Genomic DNA, 27,355 nt, shown 5'->3' with positions numbered 1-27,355 from the left:
AGTAAATTTAGTTACCATCCATCATCTCATATAGATACAAGAAAATGAGAGACAGAGAGAGAGAGAGACAGAGAAGAAAAACAAATGCTTTTTTCCTGTAGTGAGAATTTTGAGAATCTACTCTCCTAACAACTTGCAAATATTCCACACGGCAGGTTCACTATAGTCATCCTGTTGTACGTTACATCCCCCGACTCATTTATCTTCTAACTGGAGCAAAAGAAATCTTTGAATACCTCCATCCAAACTGGGAGAGCAATTCCACTTAGATAATTTTAAAAAAAAATTTTAAGCTTGAATACCTATAGCCACACCCTGTTGGGAATATCAACCTCTGTGACCCCAGGGATGCCAGGAAACTCATCCACAGGGACAGATGACATCCTGCCTGGCTTTAGGCTGGAACCACTTATTGGGAGTGTCCCAGAAGGAAGCCATGTGGCAGGAGCCAACTTGGGAGAGCAGAGGTGACATCACACCACGCATCTAAAACTCAGTAGCCCTGCAGAAATTATATCTGGGTCCTTGAACACAGGTCAGAAAAACAGAGAGAGTAGATGGGCCTCTGAATAACATCCTTCCTATAAAACTCCATCCTCCACTTGAGAAGAAAAATCATGAGGGGTGGGATCCAATGAAAAGGGCTTACAGTCAATTACCTGAAATCCACTCCCTTAAAGCCTGTTTGCCAAATGTTTAAGGACTTTTTACAAAGCAGTGTTTATTATTACTTATTAAACTTTTTGTTATGAAAGTTGTCAAAATACAGAAGTTGAGAAACTCACACATACCTACCCAACATCTAGATTCAACAGTTATCAACACAGGGCCAGTCTAGTTTTACCCGTCTCCCCTCCTACTTGTCTTTCCCTTATCCTCCCCTTATACTGGATTATTTGGAAACAAATCTCAGATATCATACAACTTCATCAACAAACATTTCTATGTGGCTCTCTAAATTATAAGAATTATTTTAAAATGTAATCACAGGGATTTCCCTGGCAGTCCAGTGGGTAAGACTTCGCCTTCCAATGCAGGGGGTGCAGGTTTGATCCCTGGTCGGGAAGCTAAGATCCCATATGCCTCACGACCAAAAAACCAAGACATAAAGCAGAAGCAATATTGTAACAAATTCAATAAAGGCTTTAAAAAACATTCAAAAATTAAAAAATAAAATAGAGTATAATTGCAATTCTAGTAAAGCCCCCATTTTTAAAATAAACAATCATTTGTTAGTATCATCAAAAATCCGATTGGGGCTTCTCTGGTGGCGCAGCGGTTTAAGAATCCACCTGTCAATGCAGGGGACACGGGTTCGAGCCCTGGTCCGGGAAGATCCCACATGCTGCGGAGCAACTAGGCCCGTGCACCACAGCTACTGAGCCCGTGAGCCACAACTACTGAAGCCCGCGTGCCTAGAGCTGGTGCTCTGTAACAAGAGAAGCCACCGCAGTGAGAAGCCCGCGCACCACAACGAAGAGTAGCCCCTGCTCACTGCAACGAGAGAAAGCCCGTGCACAGCAACGAAGACCCAACGCAGCCAAAAATAAATAAATAAATAAATTTGTAAAAAAAGAAAAAGAAGACTGATTGGGGTTCATGTGTCAAAGCTTCATTTTTTCCTGTGTCATTTTTGCATGAGAAGAGGGAAAACTTTCTCTTAAATGCTACCTACTGTCTTTTCTATTTTTGCAGATTTATCCTTTCCCCAGATCTGTTGCACCTCTACAATGAAATATGTTAGATTCCATTATGGATTGAATGATGGTGTCCTTTCAAAATTCCTATGTTGGAGGCTTACCCCTCAATAGGATAGTATTTGGAGATGGGCCTTTGGGAGACAATCAGGGTTAGAGGAGGTCATTGAGGGGGGAGCCCTCATGATGGGATTAGTGCCCTTATTTGAAGAGACAGGGGAGAGCTTTTTCTCTCTCTCTCTCTCACAGATGGAGGCACAGCAAGTAGGCAGCTGTGAGAAAGCCGGGAAGAGAGTCCTCCCCAAGAACCAAATCAGCCGGCATCTTGATCTTAGACTTCCCAGCCTCCAGAACTGTGAGAAACAAAGTTTTGTGTGTAAGCCCCCAGTCTGTGGTATTTTGGTACGGCAGCCCAAGCCTGTTAAGAGAGATTCGAGCTAAGTTTGGTTTTTTTTTAAATAAATTTATTTATTTGTTTGTTTGTTTATGTTTGCTGCGTTGGGTCTTCATTGCTGCGTGCGGGCTTTCTCTAGTTGCGGTGAGCGGGGGCTACTCTTCTTTGCAGTGTGCGGGCTTCTCATTGTGGTGGCTTCTCTTGTTGAGGAGCACGGGCTCTAGGCACGTGGGCTTCAGTAGTTGTGGCACGCGGGCTCAGCAGTTGTGGCGCACGGGCTTAGTTGCTCCGCTGCATGTGGGATCTTCCCGGACCAGGGCTCGAACCTGTGTCCCTTGCACTGGCGGGTGGATTCTTAACCACTGCGCCACCAGGGAAGTCCCCGAGCTAAGTTTTATCTGAGAACCTCTGAGGCTGAAGCAGGGGCAGAAGTAAGGATAAGACCAAAACTTGGGGGAAAAAAATGCTTAATTCAGGGAATTCCCTGGCAGTCCAGTGGTCCAGTGGTTAGGACTCTGTGCTCTCACTGCCATGGGCCGGGGTTCGATCCCTAGTCGGGGAACTAAGACCCCGCAAGCCACGTGGTCTGGCCAAAAGAAAAATGCTCAATTAAGTGAAGTAGTTACTTGGCAAATCTGCCTTTTGGAGACTTGGCTTTGGGGATGTGATGGCCTGTCTGCAGAAGAAGATGTGCCCAGGATCCAGAAGAGTCATCTCCTAGCTCCGTGACTTTGGATCGGTTATGGAATTTCTCTGGGCCTCTGTTTCCCCACTTACCTGAAAAACAGAGCCATAGAAGAGTTCCTCCACCCCAAACCCAACATGAGGATGAAATAACCCAACATGAGTGCCTGCTCCCAATAAGTGCTCAGAGATGTGGACTATTATTCTCCCCTCTCTCAAATGGCTTGAGGATAAAGAGATAACAAACATGAGAATACTCTGAAAAAGTACCATGCAAAGCCAAAGCGTTACTACAATTAATATTAAGCAAAACTATTCCGAGTATAGACGGTGAAACCAGACTCCCTGCAGCTATTGGCTGACTCTTTGTCATAACTGTCTGTCAGCATTCTTGGCTGTTGGATTCTGAACCCAGAAAAGGTAAAAGATACAAACACTATGGTTACAACAAGGCCAAAGGGAAAGTGAAGAGTCATCCTGATTTGCATTTCCAAAGCTCCAAACTATAGTTCCTGGTCACACAATCCCATGGTTGTCGGTGCTGTTTTGGGAAAACCTGAGCTGGGTCCTTCTGTCCCAGGCAGACTCTGGTGACACCTAGCATGGTCCTTGGAGTACACTGCCTACCAGCAAATCTGGTTTTGGACAACGTAACAGTACGAGGTCAAGATGTAGAGGGGCTGTGAGGGAAATTGTCCTTTGCTGATGATGCCAATTGAAAGTGGGAAGTACATAATACCATTTGCAGCCACATGGATGGACCTAGAGATTGTCATACTGTGTGAAGCCAGACAGAGAAAGACAAATACCACATGATATCGCTTATATGTGGACTCTAAAAAAAAAAAAAAGGGTACAAATGAACTTACCTTTAACACAGAAATAGAGTCACACATGTAGAAAACAAACTTATGGTTACCAGGGTAACAGGGGAAGGGATAAATTGGGAGATTGGGATTGACATATACACACTACTATATATAAAATAGATTAACTAATAAGGACCTACTGTACAGCACAGGGAACTCTACTCAATACTCTGTAATGGCCTATATGGGAAAAGAATCCGAAAAAGAACAGATATATGTATATGTATAACAGATTCACTTTGCTGTACATCTGAAACTCACACAACATTGTAAATCAACTATACTCCCATAAAATTTTTTAAAAAAAGAAAGTGGGAATTACATTTTAATATCAGAAACATCCAAAAGGATTATCTGTCCATGACACTGAGCTAACTGCTCCAACAAGAAAACACCACAACTCTAAGATGTGAATTCCATGAGGGCAGGGATGTCTATCTGTTTCACACACTGCATAATCCGGTTACCCAACCCAGGAAGTGTTCAACCCATATTTGCCAAATGAGTGCATCTGACCTGAACCACTACGGCCGAGCCTCCATTCCACCCTGAAAGCCCAGCTTCATCTCATCACTTCCCTGAATTCAGATGACCTTTCTCAGTTCCCCTGTCTCTGAGATTCTCACTTGCAAAAGCGCCCTTGCTGAGGTGCTGCTTTAGGTGATAATCACATATGTGTCCTCTCTCCTAAACTAGAGAGTAAACACTTTGAGAGTATGGACCACATCCTCCGAGGTGTGGCTTTGTGGCCTGGGAAACTACTGCACTCGCCAGTGCGCATGAGTGGGCTGTATGAGCAGAGGCTGTCCGGACAGAGGAGCGATGGACGTGGGATGGAAGGATGGATGGATGTTCCCTGTACCCAGCCCCGCCCCGGATCCCTACTAAGCATTTGAGCTCAACACAGAGGCCAGAGCCCTCCACCGACCACGGCAGGGCAGCGTCCCTCCTTGCCTCAAACCCCTAACACAGTCCTGGAGCATCCGTCTAGCTTCTTTGCCTCATCCCGCTAGCCGCCTGGAAATGCACGGATGCGCTGCTCTGACAGGGTTAAAATAGAAGCTTAACAGTGTGTCCTGTTCCAGGGGGCAGCCAGACCGGCTGTGCATGTTTAGACAAGATGGGGAAAGCCAGCATCTCCCTTTAGGCAAGAAACATAGCAGGAGAGCAGGTTTTCATTCCTTGGACTTTGAGGAACATGATGGGTGGGACTTCAACAATTATCCAAAGGAAGCCTGATTTGGTGGGGACAAAACCCAGTGGTCCCACACCCAGCACTTTCCAAAACTTCATGACTCACAACCGTGCCATAAGAGTCTAATATGACATGTATTTGTTCCTGAAAGCAATGTGATTAAAATTACTTGGTTCCGAGAATTTTAATTTTTGTTTTGTTCTGTTTTTAGGACTTTTGCAACAGGCTTGAGATCATTTATAGAGGCCTCCTCAAGGCCATTGTTCTCTCACTTTTTTTCTTTATAAGCAGCGAGAAGATGACAAAACTACAGGAGCAGTAAACAATGAGGACAAAAAAGGACAAATACCAGTGTTGACATCCAAGTAAAAGTGACTCCAGAGTGAACGCAGTGCACACAGTGAGGCGTCAACACTGCCCAGAACGGTAACCAGACGTGAGAGGATTCAGACCACCAGAGGCCCCTGGCACCCTGGGTGGGGATGTGACCTCCCTGTCCCCAAAACCAGCATGCTCTCCCCCCCACTACCACCTTCCTCTCATTCTCTTCACCCTTCACCCCTCCGCCTTGCCAGTGCTTGCAAGATCTTTCCTACCCGTTCTAGGCCCACCGAGCTCCGTCTTCCTCAACGCCCCCAGCCCCTTACACAGGTTAATTCAGTTAACGTAGCAACACAGCACTAAGCTCCCCACACAACTACCCTCTGAGGGAGGTATTATTATTATTATTACCATCCCCCTTTCACAGATGAGCAGACTGAGGTAGAGAGAGGTTAATTCGCCCAAAGGTGACACAGCTACCAGGGCAGACCTGGGGTTCCAGTCGGGCCTTGGAGTCCATGTTCACGTGCACCTTACCACTTACAGCATCTTCCACCAAACCTCTCAATGACACAGCCCCCTCCCTTGCCTTTCACAGCCCGCTGTGGTGACTCCTGGGTTTGTTTTCTCTCTCCAGGGAGAACTTATCCGGGAGGGCAGGGAACCACATCTTTCTTGTCCTCGTACTAACATGGATCCTCCTCATTGGCCTGCAGATGTTTCTGCTTGGGTATCCTCTAAAAGAATCTGGAAAAACAAAAAACCCCTTCTGTATTAACTCAAGCTGCCATAGCAAAATACCATAGACTGGGTGGCTTAGAAAACAGGAATGTATTAACTCCTGGTTCTGGTGGCCAGAAGTCTGAGATCAGGGTGCCGGCACGGTCAGGTGCTAGTGAGGGCTCCCTTCCTGGCTTGTAGATGGCTGTCTTCTCACTGCACCTTCGCATGGCCTTTCCTCAGTGTGTGCTCACAGAGAGAGACACAGAGAGACAGACAGATTTCTCTCTCTTCCTCTTCTTATAAGGGCAAGAATTCCATCATATGGGCCCCACCCTCATGACCTAATCTAACCCTAATTCCTCCCAAAGGCCCCACCTCCAGATACTGTCACATTGCAAGAGGGAGGGGGGAGGGGGAGGGGGAGAGGCTTCAACATCTGAATGGTGAGGGGCACAAACATTCAGCCCCTAAAACCCTCACAGTGTTAAGTTACCTTCATTGTTTCATCCCAATTCTAAATAGCTGCAAAAGTTATCACTTCAATTGTATCCATAAATGTTGACTTTTATAACAAAACTATTAAACCACGCTTTTCAATGTATCCAATGTCCTATAAACACCAGAGCAATTGCAGGATCTTAGTTCCCCGACCAAGGGATTAGTTCCCCAATCCAAGGGATTGAATCCAGGCCCCAGCAGTGAAAGCGCCGAGTCCTAACCACTGGACCGTCAGGGAATTCTCACCGTCATTCATTCAAAAATTACTTGAGAAGAGTTCTCATTAGGTTGGAAATTTTCTATCATTTCTCTCTTTTTTTCAAAACTGTATTTCCATTCTATCTCAATATACTAGAACTTTATGTTCAGAAGTACTGAATTACCTTATCCTACTTTTCTGGAACACAGACTTTGTGTAGAAATTGAAATTTAATTGCTTATGCTTTGCTCCAAGTGTAAAAAAAAAAAAAAATCCCTTCTGGATCAAGCCACTATCATTACTACTGTAAGTAATCGTTTATAATCAAACAACATATATTATAAATTTTGACAAATTATTATTAAGCACAAGGTAACTTTCTTGGAAATGCATCTTTAACAAGATGCACTTGGGAGATGGGACATATTGACTTGAAGAAAGGAGCTTTCCCTGACATAATATTTTGATCTTCCCCCCAGAGGTGTTTACAGCTAGAGCAGGGCACCCTAGTGAGATCTTGGCTCTGGCTAAGCAAGAGAAGGCCCACCAGGCAGGAATAAAGCAACAGCGGGCCTGCCCCATGGTGGGTTCTCAGACAAATCAGCTTCAAGAAAGAGCTGATGTTCTGAAAAGTGATTCCCCCAAAACTGTGCCTCAGAACAGATTTTCCCCTTGGGAAATCTTCAAATTCTCCCCAAAACATGCATTTCTGTTTGAAGGGCCCTGCCTTCCCTCAAACCATCAAATGTCAGGGTTGGGGGAAATCCTATAAACCTCAAGATAAACCCAGCACCTCCGCCTCGAAAGTCAGGACTCCTAGAGGGAGAAGTCTGTGAAGTTCTGTGCTGTCCGGAGAAGCAGATATTAAAGTTTTAATGCAGGAGTTTGAGTTCATCGAATACTCATGGTAAGACAGGCACGTGGTGCAGAGACAGGGAAGGAGGAGAGTGGGCAGGTGGGCAGGCCGTCCAGGCCTCCCTACAAGCCCCTCCAGGGCTCCCCCTCTTCCTTGGCTGCTCTGAAGACCCAGCCCTTAAAAGCAGGCTTATACTTCCCTGAGCTCCAGACAAGATGCCTTTCAGCCTACTTACCCCAAGTTGAAGTTCTCACGGGCTGGTAAATGCAGGGAGCTTATTTGCAAGCCAGGGTCATATCTGCCTAGCAACCCAACATGAAGACTAGAAGGACTAGGAACGTCCACAGAGACCAGGCAGGCCAAGTTTGCACAAAGGAATCTGTTCTCATGCAAATGAGCCAAAACAGGAGGGCTAGAAAAGAGACAGCAGTGGGGACAGTTCTCGGGAGCCAACGCATTTCCAGAGATGTTGTGGGACTTTCTAAAGGCATCATTATAGCCTTGCCCCCTGTAAACGAAGGGCCCTAGGGGCTCTGCCGCCACTTGGGTTGCGACAGACACAAGAGAAGAGGCTAAGAGGGGAGCTGAACCCTGAACTTAATTTCCTGATTTTTCTGGTTCTGTACTCTAGATTGTAAAGGTCCTTTTGTTCGTATTTAGAACTAAACAGAGTTAGTTTTGTTTTTCTTTTTTGGGGGGGTGGGGGGGGAGGTAATTGATTGGCATGGTAATGCCGTGCTTTCCCTCCTTTGCTTTCCCTTGAAGAGGGAGAAAAACAGGGGTTTTCACACTTGGTCTCACTAGGATTCAGGGAACAAGGTGAAGCCAGCCTCTTAACCACGGTGGACAAATGTCACTGCTTCGTGGCTGGCAAGACTGGACAGAGGTTGGGTTTCCAGACAGCTTGCTGTTATCCAAACGCAGGTGGCAAATGTCGTACTTGGAAGAGCTCTCAGTTGCAAAAAGAGCCAGTGTGTCTGAACCTTGGGGAAAATCCCTTCCGTGCTCTGTGCCTCAACTTTTCTCATCTGTAAAATGGAGATGAGTGTCAACTGTAGAAGGTTGCTGATGGGCTTAAAATTAGATCACATGAACGGCACCTAATACAGGGAACAAAGCAAAAATGCAAAAAAAAATACTAATAGGTACAATTAATATGAATAAAATAGCATTACATTATTATTGTTATTATCACTACAGCCATGCTCCTCCAACAGCTACTCATCTCACCTGGTCAAACACTCAGATGTGACTTTCCCAAACGTTCATTCACCCCTAGGGCTTTCTGCATTATCTGTCTAATTTTTAAAACCAAGAAGCTGAAGCACCAAGATCTTTGGTGACTTGCTTGGAGTCACTCAGCTATAATTAATGGACTGCACACCTAGGTTCCTAAGCAGATCTCAATACAGTAATGTGCTGTGTCATGTTAAATATGACATTTCCACACTCAGAGCAGGGACAGGTCCCAAGGCACTGTAAGATCCTAAACATGGAAGATTATATTTACAGGCATTCCTATTTTAGCATTAAGTGCTTTCATGCCGGTGGTTAAAGTCACATTCTAAATTTCATTACGTGTGGAGTCCTGGAAGAACAGCTCGAAAAAGGACCGCGTGCAGGATGTGTGCTGCAGTCAGCTGTTGGACTTGGAAAGCCACAAACGGCAGTAACAGTAAGAGCTACTGGCTCGTCAGGGCGTACCACACACAACGCCAGTCGCTGTGATCCGTCCTTCACCGGCATCATCAATTAAATCCTTTGATTCTGGGAATACCATGATTGTCCCCATTTTAGAGATTTGGAAATTCATGCTCCAGGAGGTTAGGTTTCTCGGGCAAGGTTGCAAAGCTCATCAGTGGCCCCCGGCTGTACCGTCCCGGTCGTAAGCAGGCACTCTGCGCCAACACACCTGCTCCCCTAACCCACGCCAGAGCTTGTTAACAGCACAAAATGGCACTTAACCCAGTAGACCCGATGCCAAAATCACGGGAGAAATCAGGCAGCGACCGCAAAGGGCTTTTTATTATGATTCAGACCGCCGACTCCTCCCGGTGGCGACCCTCCGTACACGCACCCCCCAAAGTAGGCTCTCCCGAGTTTCTCACATCAGAAGCACATTCTCCGAACCCAATGCAGGGAGCGGCTGGTGCCAGAGTCGGCAGGGGGACGCGGAGAATAAGGCTTTCTGCTTCCGAGCAGTTCTCAAAGAGGCCCTGGGGACGTGAGGTGGACACCAGGCGGGCGAGTCTGTGCCCCCGCGGGCTCCGAAACGCCCGGGACCCGACACACGGCTTTGTCCCCGTCACGAGCTCCTTACTGAGGTTCCCGAGCATCATCTGCTGAGCCCCCTGTGACCCTGGGGTCCGGGACTCCGGGACGAGGGGCACGCGCCCCCTCGACGTCCGGGTCCCTCGCCCACCGGAGCTCCCCGCGAGCTCTGCAGCCTGGCACCTGTGTGGACGTCGCCTCCCGCTTGGCGGGGAGGATGCGCGCGCGCCCCGGGCCGGGGATGCTGACTCAGCCCGGCTGCTCGCCCACATCCCTCGCGCGCAACGCGATGCTGTCGCTTCTGCAGCAAAGGGGGGAAAGCAAAGCGCCCGTGGCAGCCGGCCGCGAGCTTCCTAGGGCCCACACCCCCCCCCAAGGGGAACCGCTGGGGTGCGCGAGTTGACGAAATCGGGGGAAGCGGGCACGAGAGGAGGAACTCGGGGTCCGCGGCGCTGCGCGCGCAGCTCACACCCGAACTGGAAGGAACCTGTTCTGCCCGGGGCGGGCGCAGAGCCGCCGCAGCCGGGAGCCCAAGCCCTCCGGGCGCGGGCGGGGCCGGCGGGAAGGGAGGCGGCCCGGGGACCCCGCACGTCCGGCCGGACGTGTCCGCAGAGTGGGTGCCGGCGCGCCCCGCTTACAGTGCGGCCGAGCGCCTGGGTCCGGTCGGGCCAGGCGCGCCAGGATGCGCGGGGCCGGGGCGGGTGGGGGGCGGCCCCACGGGACCCCACGGGACCCCACGGCCGGTCTGGGGTCTGGCACGGCGAGGCCGTTACCTTCCGTGACCCCCGGCCCGGGCCCCGGGCGGGCGCGGGCCCGGCACGGCCTCGTCCACGTGGGCCGGCGCGCGCACGCCGGGCCGGCCCCCTCCTTGGCGGCGCTCCGCGCTCGCAGCACATGGTCGGCGGCGCGCCCCCGAGGCCGGCGGAGACCGGCTGCAGCCGGTATAGGATAAGCGATAGGCAGCGACGCGGGGCCGGGGCGCGGACGGCGGCACGCACGGCTCGGCGCGGCGCGGCGCGGGCGGCGGGGAGGGGGGCGGGGGGCGCGGCGCGGGGGCCCGAGGCGCGGGAGCGGGCGGGGGGCCGGAGCCGGGCGCGGCGGGGCGGGCGCCCGGGGCTCGCCCGCCGGAGCCAACTTGCCCTAGGCTCGGGCCCACGCCCTAAGGGGTTAATCCTCTCTCGTGTTCCCGAGCGGCTTATAAGGAGGGGGCGGCCTGGCCTCCGCCTTATTGGGAGCCTTTTGGGGTTTATTCTCTTCCCTTCTAACTTGGTGAGTTGGTTTTATCATTTTACATGTTTAAAAGTTTGATGGTGGGGTGTGGGTGGTTTTTTTTTTTTAAGCTATGTTGGGAGCTTTTGGGGGCTGGTGGGGGGGTAGGTTGGAGGGAGGAAGAGGAAACCACTTAACTGCTTAACATTTTGGATAGGTTATTCCCCCGAATCTTCTCTGACAGTTGGGAATGCCCGGGGCCACCGGGATGGCGCGCTCTCACCAGTGCGGGCAGCCGAGAGTTGCCTGTCGGTGGCCCGGGTACAGTCGGTGTCCGGAAAACACGTAAAGGCAGGTTTGGCCTTTGGGTGCCCCCCGGCCCAGGCGAGGGGCTCCGGGCTGTCGGGCGAGGGGGGCGCCGCGCTGAGCCCCCTGCATGGATTTTCCGCATGAAGTTGCCCGCGCGTCACAGGAGCGAAATGTCAGAGGTACCGTCCCCAGGCTCGCGCGCGCGCGCAGGGCGACCCCGCAGACAGCGCCAGGGAAAGCGGGGTTCCCGGCCTCCCCCCGCCTGACACACGCACCCGGGGCGGCCGACGGGGAGGCAGGCATGTCCCCGCCGAGAGCAGCTCGTCCACCTTGACCGTCAGGGCCGTCAGCGGCTGACGGCTGGTCCCGCTCAACTTCCAAGGTTCCCAGGGCTGCCAACCACGGGAAAGCGCCCGGGTAGCTGAGCGGCGCTGTGGCCCGGGAGGATGGTTTTGCAGAGGAAATGGGTTATTTCCTTCTGTTTCTTTTTTAAACTAGACCGCCACACTCTCCCAGCAGACAGGTGATAGAAGTTTGTTCGGTGGCATGTAACATGTCACCAAACACGGGAGGCGTCAGTCTTAGAGAAAAGCTCCCCGGAGCCAACCGGGGAAGAGCAAGCAATGACACCTTGTCATCCTGGAAGCTGGTTTTGTTTGCACGGTTATAGACACACCAAGCCAGCTCTTTCTCAAAGGAGACTGTTTCTACCCCGGGGAATGGGATTTCTCGGTAATCTTATTATTTTGCAAATCATACTAAGTGGATTGGGTGGAGGGTCTTGTTTGCGAAAACAATCCCAAGTGCTATGCAGAGATCTCGAAGTGATGCATCTCCCCATGTCCAAGCACCAGTCCCTGTCATTGGTGGGGGGGGGGGGAGGCGATCAACAATACATCCTGCCTGGTGGATACAGAAATACCTCTTCTCATCATTAAGAGTGTCCAAGATAGTTCCAGTATGTATATAAACAGTGCAGCCAAGTGGAAAAGCTCCTTCTCTATGAGAACCACCAACCCTGAGTTTTCCTTCTGTGGTTTCCCAAAAAGGACTTTGCTCGGTGGAACTCCTGAGGACGACACTTAAATTAGGGGTTAGGTTTCCACATCACGATCTTGTAAAAGGGGGTGAATCGGTGCTCTCCAGGGATTCAGAGCAGCTGAGGCTGCCGTCCAGGTTAGGTTTGGGGGTTTTGTTTTTTGTTTTTTTTTTAAATAGAGAACTGAAGTGAGCTTCACCTAAATACAGACTGGTTTTGACAACTAGGGCTGGAAACAACTTGTCGAAAGCTGTTCTCCAGGCTACGCCTTTAAGAAGAATGGCGATTGGCAGTGGCTCGCTGAGGCTTTGTTCACACCAGCCACACCAGCAGCTGCCACCGCTGCCCACCCAGAGCCTGCGTTTTGAACTCTGCTCTGACCTGACCCTGGACTGGCACGCTGATGGTCTATCACGTCCAGTATTTTGCGTCCTTCGTGCCTCCAGGGGACAGCTTTTCTCAAGAAATCAAATCGCAGAGGGAGTCCCAGCTATAGCAGATTCCCAAGCCTTGGCAGGATTCTCGTTTATTTAAGATTAGACAACCAAATGCTCATAGGAAGTCACTCCAAACGACCCAGTGCATTTTGTCCGTTCTGCTTCCTTTGGGAGAACATTAGGGGGAAGGCGACATGGCTGCCAGGAACCCCCGTTCCGAATCGCAGCATTTTACCCTCCAGACCTCCGTGTCTCACCCCTGCTTTTAGAGGATGAAACTTAGGAACAAAGTCATTTCCCCATGAGTGTGCAGCCAGTTAATGGTAAATAGAAATTCAACAAATAACGCACAAGGGCCTCACGAAGACAGACCTGTGGACCTTGCGTCAAAGGACTCAAAAATGAATTGAGAAAGATGAAAGGGTAACTTGGAGCAAGTGGGGGTCAAAGGCTATCAGAGAAATGTAGATTTTTAGGGCAGGCAGAGATCTGAGATCACCTCCGTCTAGTTCAACTCCCTTGTTCACCTCTTGACACTGAAAATCAAGGAGCAAGGTGATTCTCCCAAGGCTGTGGGGTCGCTCCTCGCTTGGCTATATCCCCACACAGTAAAACGAATATCCCATCCCGTCACGTCAGAGAAATTCACATGCCCATAAAACCAAAACAGATTATTTCCATGTTCTGGAATTCTTAGAGCCTTTGAAGCCACAGGCCTTTCTCTCTTTCGTTTGTAGAGGCCAACCCGTGAGTTAAGCCAGTCGGCCTGCTGAGGGGATGGCAGAAAGGAAAGAGTCCAGGGGAAGGATTTATTCTGCAAGCAGGGACTTCCTCACTTGACGACTGGGTTTTAGGAGGCTAGAGCCGTGCATTGCTTCAGGAGCGCCCCAAGACGAATACTTTGTTTAGTGAACTTTTATTGAGCACATACTATGTGCCAGACACACTGCCAGGCACTGGGTCTGGAAAGAGCTGCCGACTGCCCTGTGTGCAAGGCGTCCTCAACCGTATGTTACAGAAACCCGGTTCTTCTATTATCATTCTGTATTGTGATCTTCAAAGCTCAATATACCAGGGCATAGGATGCTTTAGGATGATGAAGGCGTAAACTTGGGAGTATCAGTGGGTTCTGGGGTGTCATCTTTCTTTTATGATGATCCCAGTAAAACAATAAAAAAGCTGTCCTCCCCAAACCTAAGAATGCAGGTGAGAGTTATATTTGGATCTAGCTCCAGGGGAGTAGCCCAGATGTAAAGTTTAAAGAAACAAAGGAATTGAACACCCAGAAGGAGCTCAGAGAGTAAACAGAAGGAAAGCAGTCAGACAGCTGCCATCTTCGAGCCAGCTGTCCTAGATCGGATCTAACCAACGTCCGGCTCCTTTACACCCACGTCTGCAAGAACCACCTGGCACTTGCACTTTCCTCCCGGCTCCCAGCTCTCCTTGGGCCAGTAGGTTTAACCTGAGCAATCAGGTGGTTGAGAACTCAGTGCTGAATACCGAAGTGTCAGCTGCCAAAGCTGGGGGAGCTTTAAGGATTCCCAAAGCCAACCTCTTCATTTGACGAGTGAGGCACTCTGGCCCAGAGAGGTGCAGTGACTTTCTCCGGGTCACACAGTGACGTGGTGAAAGAGTCCTCACAATCTCTATAGGAAACGTCCCCTCCCTGGGCTTCAGAATGTTGTTCTGCATCCTAATACAGCGGGGCCCCGGGGAGACAGGAGATCAGATGCTGGACCATTTCGGTCCAGTCCCTTCCCCTCTCTGGGGGTCGGTTTCCCCATTTTGCAAAATGAGTGGGATTTTACAAAGAGGAGATGGACCCAGATGGGCTCCAAATCCCATTTTGGTTGTAACATTCTGTAATTCTAACTCCACCCACCCCGGGGCCTCCAGCCCCACCCATCTTGCACATTCAAACCACCAACGGCAACAGGCAAAGAAAGAGAGAGATGGGCACCCATCACCAGAACTGAAGCGCTGGCCTCACCCAGGGCCTTCTGAGAGTAGGAAACCTCGTCTTTGTACAAAAACTGCAGTCTAGTCTTGATCCTCTAAAATGCAACCCAACAGAAAGATTCTGTGTCTTGGTCCTGCAGTGATTTTAGGCTAGAGAGGGCTTCTGTTTGTCTCTTCGGGGCCTGTATCAATTTTAGCCCAATGTGTTTTTATTCAGGTTGGCCCCGAGCCCTCTCTTAAAATGCTAAGATCTTATGGGCACCCTTCTGCGTCAGATCGTGCCAATGTGGCCTTGGACTTAGTCGCCACTGCTTGTCAGAAATGTCTTGAGCTCCGGGAGGACATGGCTGAATGGTTTTAAAATGTGATGGGATTTCAGTCTTAAGGTTCCTTATCGTTATCATCAACAAACAATTTCATCCATGGAGGCAGAGGCCATCTCTCTATTTTCACTGTCCCCCCTAGCGTAGGCCCTGGCACCCAGCAGTTACTTTGTTGGAAAGAATTAATTAAAGCTGTGTGCAAGGTACCTGGGGCGGGGGGGAAGGGATGCAAAGAGAAATAGGCCCCAGATTTGTTTTCCGTGAGCTTACAATTTAACTGAGCAAATAGGATAAACGCATGCAAGTAAACAGTACCCCGTTATTAAAGGGTGCCTGTCACGTGATGAGGGCTCCTTCAGTTGGTTGAGCGGATCAGAGGAAGCCTATAGAGCAGGAGGGTGTGACGGAGCAGGCCCTCATGGGCGCCAGCTGGAGGGGGGCCTCCAGCCTTGGGAAGGGGCATGGCCACAGGCAAGGTGGCTGGCCAGGCAAGTGACAGAGCAGGAAGAATGAAGGCTGCCGAGATCCGTGGGGGGCAGGGGCTCCCAATTAGGAAGGACTTTGAAAGTCAAGCTGAGCTCGTGGATTCTGTCCTTCAGAAAGAGGAAAGCCACTGAAAAAGTCCGAGCAGAAAAATGTCATGACGATGCAGCATTTCAGAAAGATTAATCGTACCAGACAGTTGAGAGACCAGTGAAGGAGTCTTGGGCTTCCAAGGCGAAGCTCAAAGGAGTGGCCCAGTAGGGGGGGCGAGATGGGAGGGTGACCTGAGCTGTGGACTCCCCCCCGCACTCCCCCTCCTTCCCTCCTACCCCGCTCCCTAGGGCTGAACACGGTTGCAAAGCCAACACTGGCATGTACTTTTTTTTTTTTCCTTCTCAATCTTAAGCCCACTACCATTGTCAGCTCCTCTGCCCCAGCTGCCTCATCTTGGGAGCAAACTTTGAAAGTCTTAACGGAGGAGGGGACTTGGGAAAACCTCAGCTGCTGGAGGGCTCGGGGTTCCCATGTTAAATCAGCCGCTTTCCGTGTTGGGAACATGAATGACAAACTGGTGTGTAATTGTTACCCTACACCCAGAGCCACTTAAGTGCTCTTCCCACCTTTGCCCTCAGCTCTCAGGCATGACACGTTGACACACATCAAAATGCAGAGGCCTTTGCTGCAGGGAGCATAGCGTCTTAAAGCATCTTATGCCCTATTTATGCAACCAAATAGCCAACAGAGAGTAAAAAGTGAGTATACAGTCCTTTCAGAGTACTAGGCTACCATGCTATCAATAGGCTGAACAATATGAAATTAGGTCAGATTTGCTGCTTTGTAAGATTCTCAGAGCAGATTCCGAATACTGGATCCCCGTATCAGAAACTGGAAAGTCTACTGGCTAGATGAGGTTTTGTCCTGTTATTTCTCAATTGCTCTCCATTTTCAATAACACCTGCCTTAGTATGTGAGCACGACAACTCGCAGCTAGGCCACCCACGCATCCTGAAAGTTCACCTGGATACAACTGCATAATTGTAGAGAATTCTTAAACTCAAGGTGCGTTGCCATTAAGAGCGCGGAGACCACAGACTCATTTGTTATTTATAGGTATTAATTTTTAGTTGGGTTAAAAACACACATCACTATTTCAAAGTGTATGTAATTGCAGAGGTTTTGAAAATGTCCGCGTTTTATGCGCTTAAGCCCGCCGCAGAAGCCTTAAACGACCCTGCCTCCAGTGTTAAATATTGTTTCCCCTTAGTGGCAATACGGCACAGGGATCTGATGTTCTGATGTTTGTTGCAACCTGAATGGAAACGCATAGCGAGGTCAGGAGTAACTTGGTTTAAGTTCCCTGGCTGTCCAGACCCCGCAAATTGGTAGTGCCTTATTTGGTCACTATATCCTAGAGTACTGGTCCTGTGTGGAGAAATTCCATTTCTCATACACCACGTGGTGACTGACTTTGAGGAACTCATTCATGCTAAACCAACACCCAGAAGACAGAATCCCCAAATTTTAATTTGTAGCCACATTCCGTTCCCGTAGGTACAGCCATATGGGACCCCAGACCATAATCAGAATGTTGCTGAGTAGGAAGTAGGATGGTCTGAATGACCAGGGGCATCAAGCAGAGATGCAGGACGTCTCCAGCACTTAGCTGCCCCTGCAAGGTGGCCTCTGAGCCTCTCTCTTCCTAGGCTTCATTTCTGATCCACATTCCTTACAGTCAATTCAATCTTCCTTTACCTAACTTGTCTTCAGGTTCAAGGTCAGCACTGAGCCTTGGTCTGGTGGCCATTCTTTGTCCTCCAAAGTGCCTCTAAATATTCTGCCCAGATTCTTTATGTTTTTTTTGGTTAGTTTTTCCATTTAACTGCCATAGCTTGGAAGTCTTCCTTCCCAGAATCTTTAGGGGCTCCATATACAATACAAACATAGTTAGTTCATTAGATAGATAGATAGATAAGATGGATAGATAAAATGATAGATGACAGAGACAGATAATGATATAAATGTGATGATAGATAAAAGATGACATAGATGTATAGATAGATAGATACTATTATTCAAAGACTTTACACTAACTGCACATGATTTAAATATTCATCAACCTAAGAAATGTAGTAAGTAGTTCTCATCTGTTATGTTGAGTATTAGAATCATCCACCCTCATGCCATTGCTGGTCTAATTTTTTTTTTTTTAACTTTTTCTTTTAGATTAAGAATGACCCAGAAGAAATCACAGCTTTGTCCCGGAGCCAATGTCTCTACTCAAGTGCCTGACGGAGGGTGGGGCTGGGTGGTAGCTGTTTCCTTTTTCTTCGTTGAAGTCTTCACCTATGGTATCATCAAGTCGTTTGGCGTCTTCTTCAATGACCTAATGGACAGTTTTGATGAATCCAATAGCAGGATCTCATGGATAATATCCATTTGTGTGTTTGTCTTAACATTTACAGGTTAGTACATCTTCCAGCTTAAGAGCTATGTAAGCATATGCCTCTTTCAGTCTGCCTAAAATTATGTAAGAGGCGCTGAAGGAAAAAGTCTGCTTGCCAGACTTGACTGCCTTCATTTAATGCACATGTGGTTAAACACCTACTGTATGCACTCTCTTAGGATACTGTAGATTATTTTGAGGACAATAGCAAACCCCGGTTCAATGGGAATGTGGTCATTTCCTAAAGAAGCAGCATTAAAAGTTCTTGGCATCCTGGGTCCTGGTCTCGTAAAAACAAGCTGAGGAAACAGGTTGGGAACATGAAAATGTGGCTACATGAAGAAGAAAGATGGAAGGTGTAAAAGGGTATATGGGAAAACTACCCATATTGTCCAGAGAGGATATTCTGAATTCCAAACACCTGTTTCCCTAAAGGACTTCACTGGCTAATCAGTCTGCCCAGCTCCCAGATCCAACAGCATCAGATGAATGGGGTTGTAGTGTAATTCTTAACATACTAATTTTCACTTGGTCCCATTCAGACCTAATTCAACACATCTCTGAGGTCTCATGACGGTTCATCCATCTGTCAGGGGCCGCGCCAGGGTCTTCTGAGAAAGCAAGGCCATTGAACTTACCGCTGACAGTTAACGGGGCTGAACTTCAGCTTCCCTAACTTTACCCTAATATCCTGTCATGGAACCATTGCCTCTGAAGTTTTCTAAGCCTGTCTTTAAAGGTACTTAGTTTTCAGCCCTATACTGTCTCACAAAGGTAGCTCCATTGTTCTTTGCTACCGGGTAAAGTCAGAATTTCTCCCGTTAGCCCTGATACCCTCTCCTACACGGTTCATGGAAGTACTCCTAGTTCCGGTTTGAGTATTAAGATACTTAATTTCTTAATTGGCAGGATGTTTACTTTCATGGGAAGATAACTTACATGAATTAGAACCAAAATTTTACATTTGGTAACCAAAATAAAACGAAAATCCCAAAGCTGAACTTTTAGCCGTTTTCTAACCAAAGATAATATAGTCAACAAGAAATTTCCAGCTAATACTATTATACCAGAAGATAATTGTTCTTCATGCTGTTATTCTAGTCATTAATGCCTTGAGTCTACACACTGCCTAAAAATGATCCTAGTGATTTCATTATTCGCTATATTAATATATTAGTTTACATTCAACTCACATAAGAGATAGGTATGCACCAACCCCAACAAAATTCTTCCTCCCCCCAACTCTGGAGGGTTCCCTTATCTCATTGTACTCAAGGCGGTATCAGTGGGAGCCTAAGTAGCATCTAACTAGGAAGCTCATCTTCCAGATTTAAATGTCCTGGAGGATACAGAGCACAGAAGCTACGCCAATTGTAATTCATCAGCCACTTTGAACTATCTATCCCATAGCTAGCCTCCTTTTGGTATGCATAACAGAATTCACCATACTTTCATACCATTTGCAAAAAAGTCAAATGGAACTTAGCTGGAATTTGACCCTAAACGGAGCCTTTTAAAAAATCCAAAGCAGTGAGTATAGAAAAAAAAAAAAAAAAAAAGCCTCGTACAATCACAGGAAAAGCCCATTTTTATTACAGAATAACATAAATTTAACGCATATCCAATTTTATAGGGGCTCCTGGTGAGTCAAACTCTTTCATCGGAGACGAAAGATATGTTTTATACTATGACTCTTGATTTCTCTTCAAGGAGCCCCCGAAATATATTGTCCAGCTTGTGCAAATAGTAAAATAAGTCCTGAACTGACTTAAGGAACCATTGCACAAAATGTATTCTGTATCTTACATCATCACCTCCATGTTCAAGGCTTAAAAGATGGAATCTTACCATGGACTCACGGACACAGAGAACAGACGTGTGGTTCCCAAGGGGGAGGGGGAGGGATGGGGAGGGAGGGTGGGGTGAGCAGGTGCCAATGAGTGTATACAGGATGGAGAAACAGCAAGGCCCCACTGTGTAGCACAGGGAACTGCATTCCACATCCTGGGATAAACCATACGGGAAAAGAATATTTTTAAAACACGAGTGTATATACACGTATGTATAACTGAATCACTCGGCTGTACGCCCGAAACTAACACAACGTGGTAAACCAACTACACTTCACTAAACGTTAGAAAATGTAAAATTAAACAAGATGGAATCTTAGGGCATATGTAGAGCTGATTCACTCTGCTATACAGCAGAAACTAACACACCATTGTAAAGCAATTAAACTCCAATAAAGATGCTAAAAAATTTTTTTAAAAAAGGAGTCCTAGGGAGGCTAAGGCTTTTGCCTCTGGGAGCTGAGACCCCGTTTTGCTCTTTCTGCAGCTCCTGTGTCCACTGTCCTGAGCATTGGGTTTGGACACCGTCTGGTGGTGATGGTCGGGGGGTTGCTGGTCAGCGTGGGCACGGTGATCGCCTCCTTCTCACAGAAGGTCTACCACATGTACATTGCCATCGGCATCATCTCTGGTAAGCACTTCTCCTGGGCTCCCTCATTCTCCAGAGACTTAGCTGCTAGAACAAGGCGGGGGGGGGGGGGGGGGAGGGAATCGAATCCAAAGTGTATTTCTTTCTCCCTTTCTCTTTTTTTCTTTAAAATTAATAAAATCCAAAGTGTATTTCTTTCTCCCTTTCTCTTTTTTTCTTTAAAATTAATAGTGTCCCAGATCAGTCGTTTTGAACTGGGCTGTACGGGCTCCAGGGTATTCCCCTGGGAACCTCTTCTCAATGCCCAGGACTTTCTGATTTTTTTTTTTTTTTTTTAATATTTACCAATGAGAAAGAGAACTTCTCTTTTGTGATAGTTTGCAGCCAAAAGACATCATTTTCACAAAGTAAGGTTTGAATTTCTTTAGCTGAGATTTCCCAAGTCGGGCTGTGAGGATCCTGAGCTGTAGGGGAGGGGTCTGTGCTGGACTTATTCTTAGGGGTCTGAGAAAACTTTTTTCCCTTTCAAAACACTTTAAATCTTTTCATATATTTCTACACATACCCAAACTCATTTATTTCCAAATAGAAGTCATGTATAAAAACTATATTCGATAAGAGTTCTGTCCATTGTGGATTATATAAATTTGGGGGGAAAAAATTGCAGAAAAGTAGGGGAAAAAAAAAGAAAACAGGTTTGTTTGTTTTTTTAACTCCTAGCTTTCCAAAACAGCTCTTGCAGTTTCTCCAGACCTCTGATGAAACCTGTTTTTTTTTTTTTTTTTTTGCTACAGCACTATTTTCCAGAATGAATTTCTGGGCTCCCAGAACTTATCATTTTAAATATGAACACAAAAATCCCAGATCTTTGAATGCATTCTTCTGGCATCAATGAGGATGTGGTCCTTTCTATCGTTTTTGACTTTCCATCACAGGTCTGGGATACTGCTTTAGCTTTCTCCCAACTGTCACCATTCTGTCACAGTACTTTGACAGAAGACGCTCTGTGGTCACGGCTGTTGCTTCTACAGGAGAATGTTTCGCTATGTTTGCTTTTGCACCAGGTAAGTGGATGACTACGGTCTACGTGTTCACGTGAACTAGCTCTTCTTGCTACACTAACTTTTGCCAACCGTCGGTTAATAGATTGACAGCTTCGACTGCGTGCAGAAGGAAAGGTTAATTGTCTTCTCTTCTCCAGCACGTTTTCAGGACCTGTCTTCCCTAACCCCGATTTTAGGAATTCAAACATTTTCATACTGGTCCAAGTTTACATAAATAGGAATATACAATGGCACCTATTCAGTGGTAAGGCTTGAAACAGCCATTCCAAAATAGATGATTTAATGATTTCGGATTGTTCCTATTATTCTATTTCTCTCCTTGGTCAAAAGAGCCATATTCACTGCAGCTTTAAATTGTGCTAGTAAAGTCCCTTTGGTTAACCGTGTGTGGATAATCTCACAGGGAGATTTTTATCCCTGGTTTATTTCCCTATCTTAACGAGAACCTGTGAATTTCACTAGCCAGTGGTAGACAAATCACCTTGGAGACAGATTAACCTCTTACTCTGCCGTTTCTTGGTGAATGTGTCAGTGGATCACGGCAGATTTGTTCAAAGGAGATACATGTAGTAGTATTTCGGGGTGACATGTCATGTCTGAAGCTTTTCAGATAGTTCAGAAAAATTAATGTGTGCTTGCCTATAAACAGGCAGACAGAGGAAAATGTTAACTGTTGAAATTCACTGAAGTGCGGGCAGGCAGGCAGGTATCATTCTTCGCACTTTTCCGTCCGTTTGAAATTTTTCAGAACAAAACATTGAGGGGAGAATCAGTGGCGTGTGAACGCCCTGAAGGTAGAAACTGCATCTTGGTCGGCTTTGTTCCCTAGCACATCCCTGGCACCTGGTAGGCAGGCACTCAAGGACCGTGAATTGGCGAAAAGAAGAGCAAACCGATCATTGCCAGAGGCGGGGAAAGCACTTTGAAATACCCAAGCCTGAAAGACTTTGCAATTCTGAGCTTTCCACATTAACAGGGGGAAAAGAGGTGTGAGCAAAGCGTGCTACAAAGGTAAATGGAGACCCCCTGCCCCGGAATTCGGGGCTGTCTTGCTAAGCTGATCTTCTTTCTAGGGAACCAACTTACCATGTCTCTTATACCTGACTGTCAGCTCTCAGAGAATGAGAATCTAGTGAAATGAAATTCTAATGAACATCATTTCACCTCTGTGGGATGATGACGAAAATTCCTGAAGGTCTCGTGGGGCCTGCATTATCCTATTGTCACTAGGGGGCTTGAAGCCCCCTTTGGCCTGACACCCCTCAACCCCCAGAGGACCCCAGCCAGGGTCCAGTCCTCCCCTCCGGGCTGCCTCTGGGCTGGCAGGAAGGTAGTTAGAACATTCCACAAAGTAGAAAGCGGAGAACTGTAGCAATATAGTTACTGCACAGGACTGTACTGTATCCACAAAATAACTGTCTTAATTCCAGGATAATCCTATGAGCTTTTAGATTCTTAGTTTATCTTCTCCTTCATCTGTTACTACTAAGGGTTGAAGGAGTGGATGGAGAACGATCTAGCTCAGAGGGTGGAAATTCTATTTTGAAGAGGCCAGAGAGGAAATATTTCAGGCTTCATGGACAAGTCCTTGTCGGATCCACTCATCTCTGCGGTGACAGCACAGAAGCAGCCGTAGACGACATTAAAGAATGATCTCGGCTGTGTTCTAGTCAAGGTTTATCATCCAGAACAGGCAGCGGGGGTTGGATTTGGCCCGCAGACGGCTGTCTGCCGAACCTCGACGTGGGTCACGGACTTAGTTCATCTGTTGAGTCTCTGCCTGGCGGAAGGCACCCACCAGAGCTCTTTCAGAGGCCTGGGCTGAAAACGTGTATCTCTACTCATCCTTACGCACCTTCCTCCTTCTCGAGTCCTAACAGCCCCCAAACCTAGAAGAAAGGGTAGTGCCCGTCGACTGCATTCCCACGGCCGAGTAACTTTTGTTTACCTGTTTCCCAGTCCGCGTTTCTTCTCGCTCTTCTCCCCCCACCCACTCCCCCCCCCCGCCCCGGGTCTGGAGTTCGTTTCTGACCTTGGCTTTTCTTTCTCCTTCGCTCCTGCCCACCCAAGCCATCACGGCCCTGAAGGAGACCATCGGCTGGAGGTACAGCCTCCTCTTCGTGGGCCTCCTGCAGCTCAACCTCGTGGTCTGCGGGGCGCTGCTCAGACCCATCATCATCAGAGGACCCGGGACCCCCAAAACCACCGCCCACGAAAATCGGAAAGAAGCGCAATACATGCTTGAGAACGAGAAAACCCGCACCTCGATAGATTCCATTGACTCAGGAGTAGAACTAACTACCTCACCTAAAAGCGTGCCTGGTCACACGACCGTAGAGCTCGAGCCCACGGCCGACCTGCAGCAGATCCTGGGCCAGCCCGGCTGCACGCCCGGCCGCCAGAAGGCGCCGCTGCTGGACTTCTCCGTTTTGAAAGAGAAAAGTTTTATCTGCTACGCGTTTTTCGGTCTCTTCGTCACCCTGGGGTTCTTCGCCCCGTCCTTGTACATCATCCCCTTGGGCCTCAGTCTGGGCCTGGACCGGGACCGCGCTGCTCTCTTATTGTCCGCGATGGCGATCGCAGAAGTGTTCGGGAGGATCGGGGCTGGGCTGGTCCTGAACAGAGAGCCCATCCGCAAGATCTACATCGAGCTCATCTGCGTCGTCTTACTGACCGTGTCCCTGTTCGCCTTCACTTTTGCCACTGAATTCTGGGGTCTCATGTCCTGCAGCGTGTTTTCCGGGATTATGGTCGGGACGGTGGCGGGGACCCACATCCCACTGCTCGCTGAGGACGACGTCATGGGAATCGAGAAGATGTCTTCAGCGGCTGGCGTCTACGTCTTCTTCCAGAGCATCGCGGGACTGGCTGGACCGCCCCTTGCAGGTAAGTTAAATACACAAAGTAAAACCCTTGTCTGCTATCCTTTTACAATACTTTACTTTTCCATGATGGTCTATCCCAGGATATTGAATATACTTCCCTGTGCTCTACAGGAGGAGCTTGTTGTTTGTCCGTCCTGTATCTAAGAGTTTGCACCTGCTCACCCCAAACCCCCACTCCCTCCCTCCCCCATCCCCCTCCCCCTTGGCAACCACAAGTCTGTTCTCTCAACCACAAGTCTGTGAGTCTGTTTCTGTTTCGTAGATGAGTTCATCTGTGTCACAGTTTAGATTCCACCTGTAGGATGCTGTCCTTTTATTAATGCCAGCTTCCTATTTGAGTCGAATGAAAAAAAAAACTATTGATTTTTATACTTGCAGAGAATTTTAGAGGTGTTGGGATAGAGATTACCCGAGCCACCTCTCTTGACTTAAATATGAGGAAAGTTAAAGCCAGAGAATGTCAGCCTACAGCCCAATGGTAAATCAGTGACCAAGTCAGGATGAGAACCTGGGTCTGCAGACCAAGCTGCCCGGGCTTTTTCTACCAGTTGGCCTTGAAAAATGCTTGGCGGGGGGAACACTTGGATTTCTGACCTCATTACCCTCTGACTTTTGGGATAACAGAACCAAGGGTCTTCCGTAAGCCAGCTTCCCTTCTAGGGAGGGGTTTTAGGGAACTGAACCTAGAGCTGCACTCTGCAGAGAACTTCACTCATCACTACAGAATATTTCCCTGTAGGAAGGACATAGGTTTGTTTTACATCTTAGCCCTGAAATAAGTCCTTGAGGTTATTGTGATTAGAAATCTTACTCCATGTGAAAAGATACCTGAAGTGAACTCGAGTGAAAATAATAGAGCTCTTTCCTCTTAGGAGAGGATGTCAGCTTTCCAAAGAAGTGGGCATCTCACCGTTCCCAAGTTTTAGATTGTCAACTAGGACAGATCAGCCCACGAAGAACATCTGAGTGACAGAATTTTCTCAGGTGCTAAGTAGGCTGTATGTTTGTCTACATCTTCTCTCCCGTCTAGAAAAGACTCCTACCTTCCACGTGTTTTTTTCTTAAAAAAAAAAACAAACAGAAAAACCCCAGACAGAACAAGGAAGGCAGAGAGCCTGAGAAGTGGCTGAGTCTGGGGGAGCCGGGGGGTGGGGTCTTCGTGGCTAACGTGCCGATGCTCCCGCAGGGCTGCTGGTGGACCAGAGCAGGATCTACAGCAGAGCCTTCTACTCCTGCGCGGCTGGGATGCTGGTGGCCGCTGTGTGCCTCGCCCTCGTGAGACCCTGTAAAAGGGGGCTGTGCCGCCGGCCCCGAGCCGGGGAAGGGAAGGCCGAGAGTCACCGTGCGAAAGCTTTACAAGACATCCCAGAAGACTTTCTTGAAATGGACCTGGGGAAGGCTGAGCACAGAGCTCCTATGAAAACGGAGCCCGTGTGACACGCTTGTCATTCACACCAGCCTCCCTGGGGGCTGCAGAGGGTGGGGGACAGGGGACCCAGGGCAGCAGAGACGTGGACCACCCACCCGCTTTCCAGACTACACTCTAAAGGGAATGTATGCGTGAACACCACTACCAACATCCTTCTTTTTTTTTCTTGTAAGTTTTCCTTTTCGCTTGTTTTTTAAGCCAAAACAAAAACCACCGAACACCCTTTCCGTACATCAACCTGGCTGTATTCAGTAGCAATACGAAGATGCACAGGACTCTCGGGTTCGCGTTCCGGTTTTAAAAGAGTGACATGAATTGGCAAAGTGGTTTTAAGAGCTCTCACATGTGATAAACTACTATCTTGGAAAAGGACATCTGGCCAAGGCCATTGAAATGAACTTGGCCATTCCAAAAAAAAAAAAAAAAGAATCTTACATCATTTAAAACATTTCTCATTTTCAGAAATATGAACAAATTGTTTAAAACCCTTTGAAAAATACTGAGGTTTCCATTAACAAATTAGGGCCTCTGAATTTTCCACATAGTTCATGGAAATGAAGTACAGTTTGAGACCAAACATTTGGCTAGTAAACGGAAATTTTAAAAATATACGTAACTTGAACTTCAGAAATGTGAAGACGACCACTTCTTTTTACGGCCAGTCACTACCAGAAGTATTTCAGTACAGAATGCACAGCACAGCATTCAAAAATGTGTTTCCTATTCCTTTTAATTATTCAGAAATGTGTGATTGTAGTGTCTTTAATTTAAACCACTATTTATTATTAAGTTATTCTAGAATGAATAATCAAAAGAAAGAAAATCTGAGACATAAGCAGAATTTTTACCCCCTTTCTGCAATCCTTTACATGCCTGAAAGAATACTTCTTAACTTGTAAAGTGACTCTCGTAAAAGGCCAAGTTGTAAGGATTCTTCAGTTTGATGAAAGACGACGTGCGTCATTTAAAGGGGGCCACAACGATGAGGAGCAAATAAATCGCCGTAGCTTTTTTAAATGGTTTGTTTTATCACCTAAGAATACTTGAGGATCTTCTTTGATCAGAATTATATTTCATTGAATTGTTGAAGCATTTCTGATTTTTTTTTTTTAATCTCACCGTTGAAGCATTTCTGTATTTCACGTGGGATAGCAGAGACATTTATTTTACCATCATGAGTTATATCCTATAAACCTTGATTGCTCTATGTTACCAGAGTTATCGGGGTAACTGGTCACTGTTTTTTTTTTTTTGGAGTTACATTACATGTATAGTATTTCTCATGTGCACATTTTTCTGTAAAAGGGCAAGTATGAGGGTAACAGGTTGGCTACGTACTCATAATGTCCTGAATCTCACTTTACAGGTGATGGTCAGTACCGCTGCTCCATCTTTATTCATTTACTGTTAATTTATGACAACTCAGGGGGAAAAAAAATATAACAAGCCTAGTTTGCCTAGTTTGGTTACAGGTACACACAAGCTTGAATATTTCTCTGCGCTGAAATGAAAGTGGCATAGTTCATCACCACCTGCTACGTTTTTGTACAGTGTTTGATCAGCCGTAGAAATAGGACAATCTGTAAAACTTTGGGGAGGAAATGACAACGTGTCTGTCAAAAACAGACA

At 47.6% G+C, this 27,355-nt stretch overlaps 2 protein-coding genes across 14 annotated transcripts in view; one reads left to right on the top strand and one right to left on the bottom strand.

Moving 5' to 3' along the window:
* The window catches only part of ARSG (arylsulfatase G), a 118,262-nt gene that overhangs the window by 78,958 nt on the left and 11,949 nt on the right, over nucleotides 1–27,355 (bottom strand). Inside the window, exon 1 of one of the 5 annotated variants that reach the window (XM_036837991.1) lies at nucleotides 10,346–10,379. The exons of the other annotated variants lie outside the window; for them this stretch is intronic. The gene's annotated coding sequence lies outside the window, so the exon portion shown is untranslated. Of the gene's footprint in view, nucleotides 1–10,345; nucleotides 10,380–27,355 lie in introns of those variants that run through there. 5 annotated transcript variants of the gene reach the window in all.
* On the top strand, nucleotides 10,586–26,152 carry SLC16A6 (solute carrier family 16 member 6). 9 transcript variants are annotated; one of them, XM_036837982.1, is made up of 7 exons: nucleotides 10,630–10,648; nucleotides 11,161–11,404; nucleotides 17,690–17,928; nucleotides 20,247–20,390; nucleotides 21,284–21,412; nucleotides 23,483–24,298; nucleotides 25,484–26,152. In XM_036837982.1, exons 3-7 carry the CDS (start codon nucleotides 17,697–17,699, stop codon nucleotides 25,732–25,734), a joined length of 1,572 nt encoding a protein of 523 aa, XP_036693877.1. In that variant the 5' UTR covers nucleotides 10,630–10,648; nucleotides 11,161–11,404; nucleotides 17,690–17,696; the 3' UTR covers nucleotides 25,735–26,152. The 9 variants fall into 9 exon arrangements, with proteins under 9 accessions (XP_036693881.1, XP_036693877.1, XP_036693876.1 ...); XM_036837981.1 differs by lacking the exon at nucleotides 10,630–10,648 and adding an exon at nucleotides 10,814–10,976; XM_036837980.1 differs by lacking the exon at nucleotides 10,630–10,648 and adding an exon at nucleotides 10,814–10,976 and having other exon boundaries at nucleotides 11,134–11,404.

This window comes from Balaenoptera musculus, chromosome 20 (assembly GCF_009873245.2).
Source record: "Balaenoptera musculus isolate JJ_BM4_2016_0621 chromosome 20, mBalMus1.pri.v3, whole genome shotgun sequence".
Taxonomy (NCBI): domain Eukaryota; kingdom Metazoa; phylum Chordata; class Mammalia; order Artiodactyla; family Balaenopteridae; genus Balaenoptera; species Balaenoptera musculus.
This window is presented reverse-complemented; position numbering and strand designations above follow the sequence as displayed.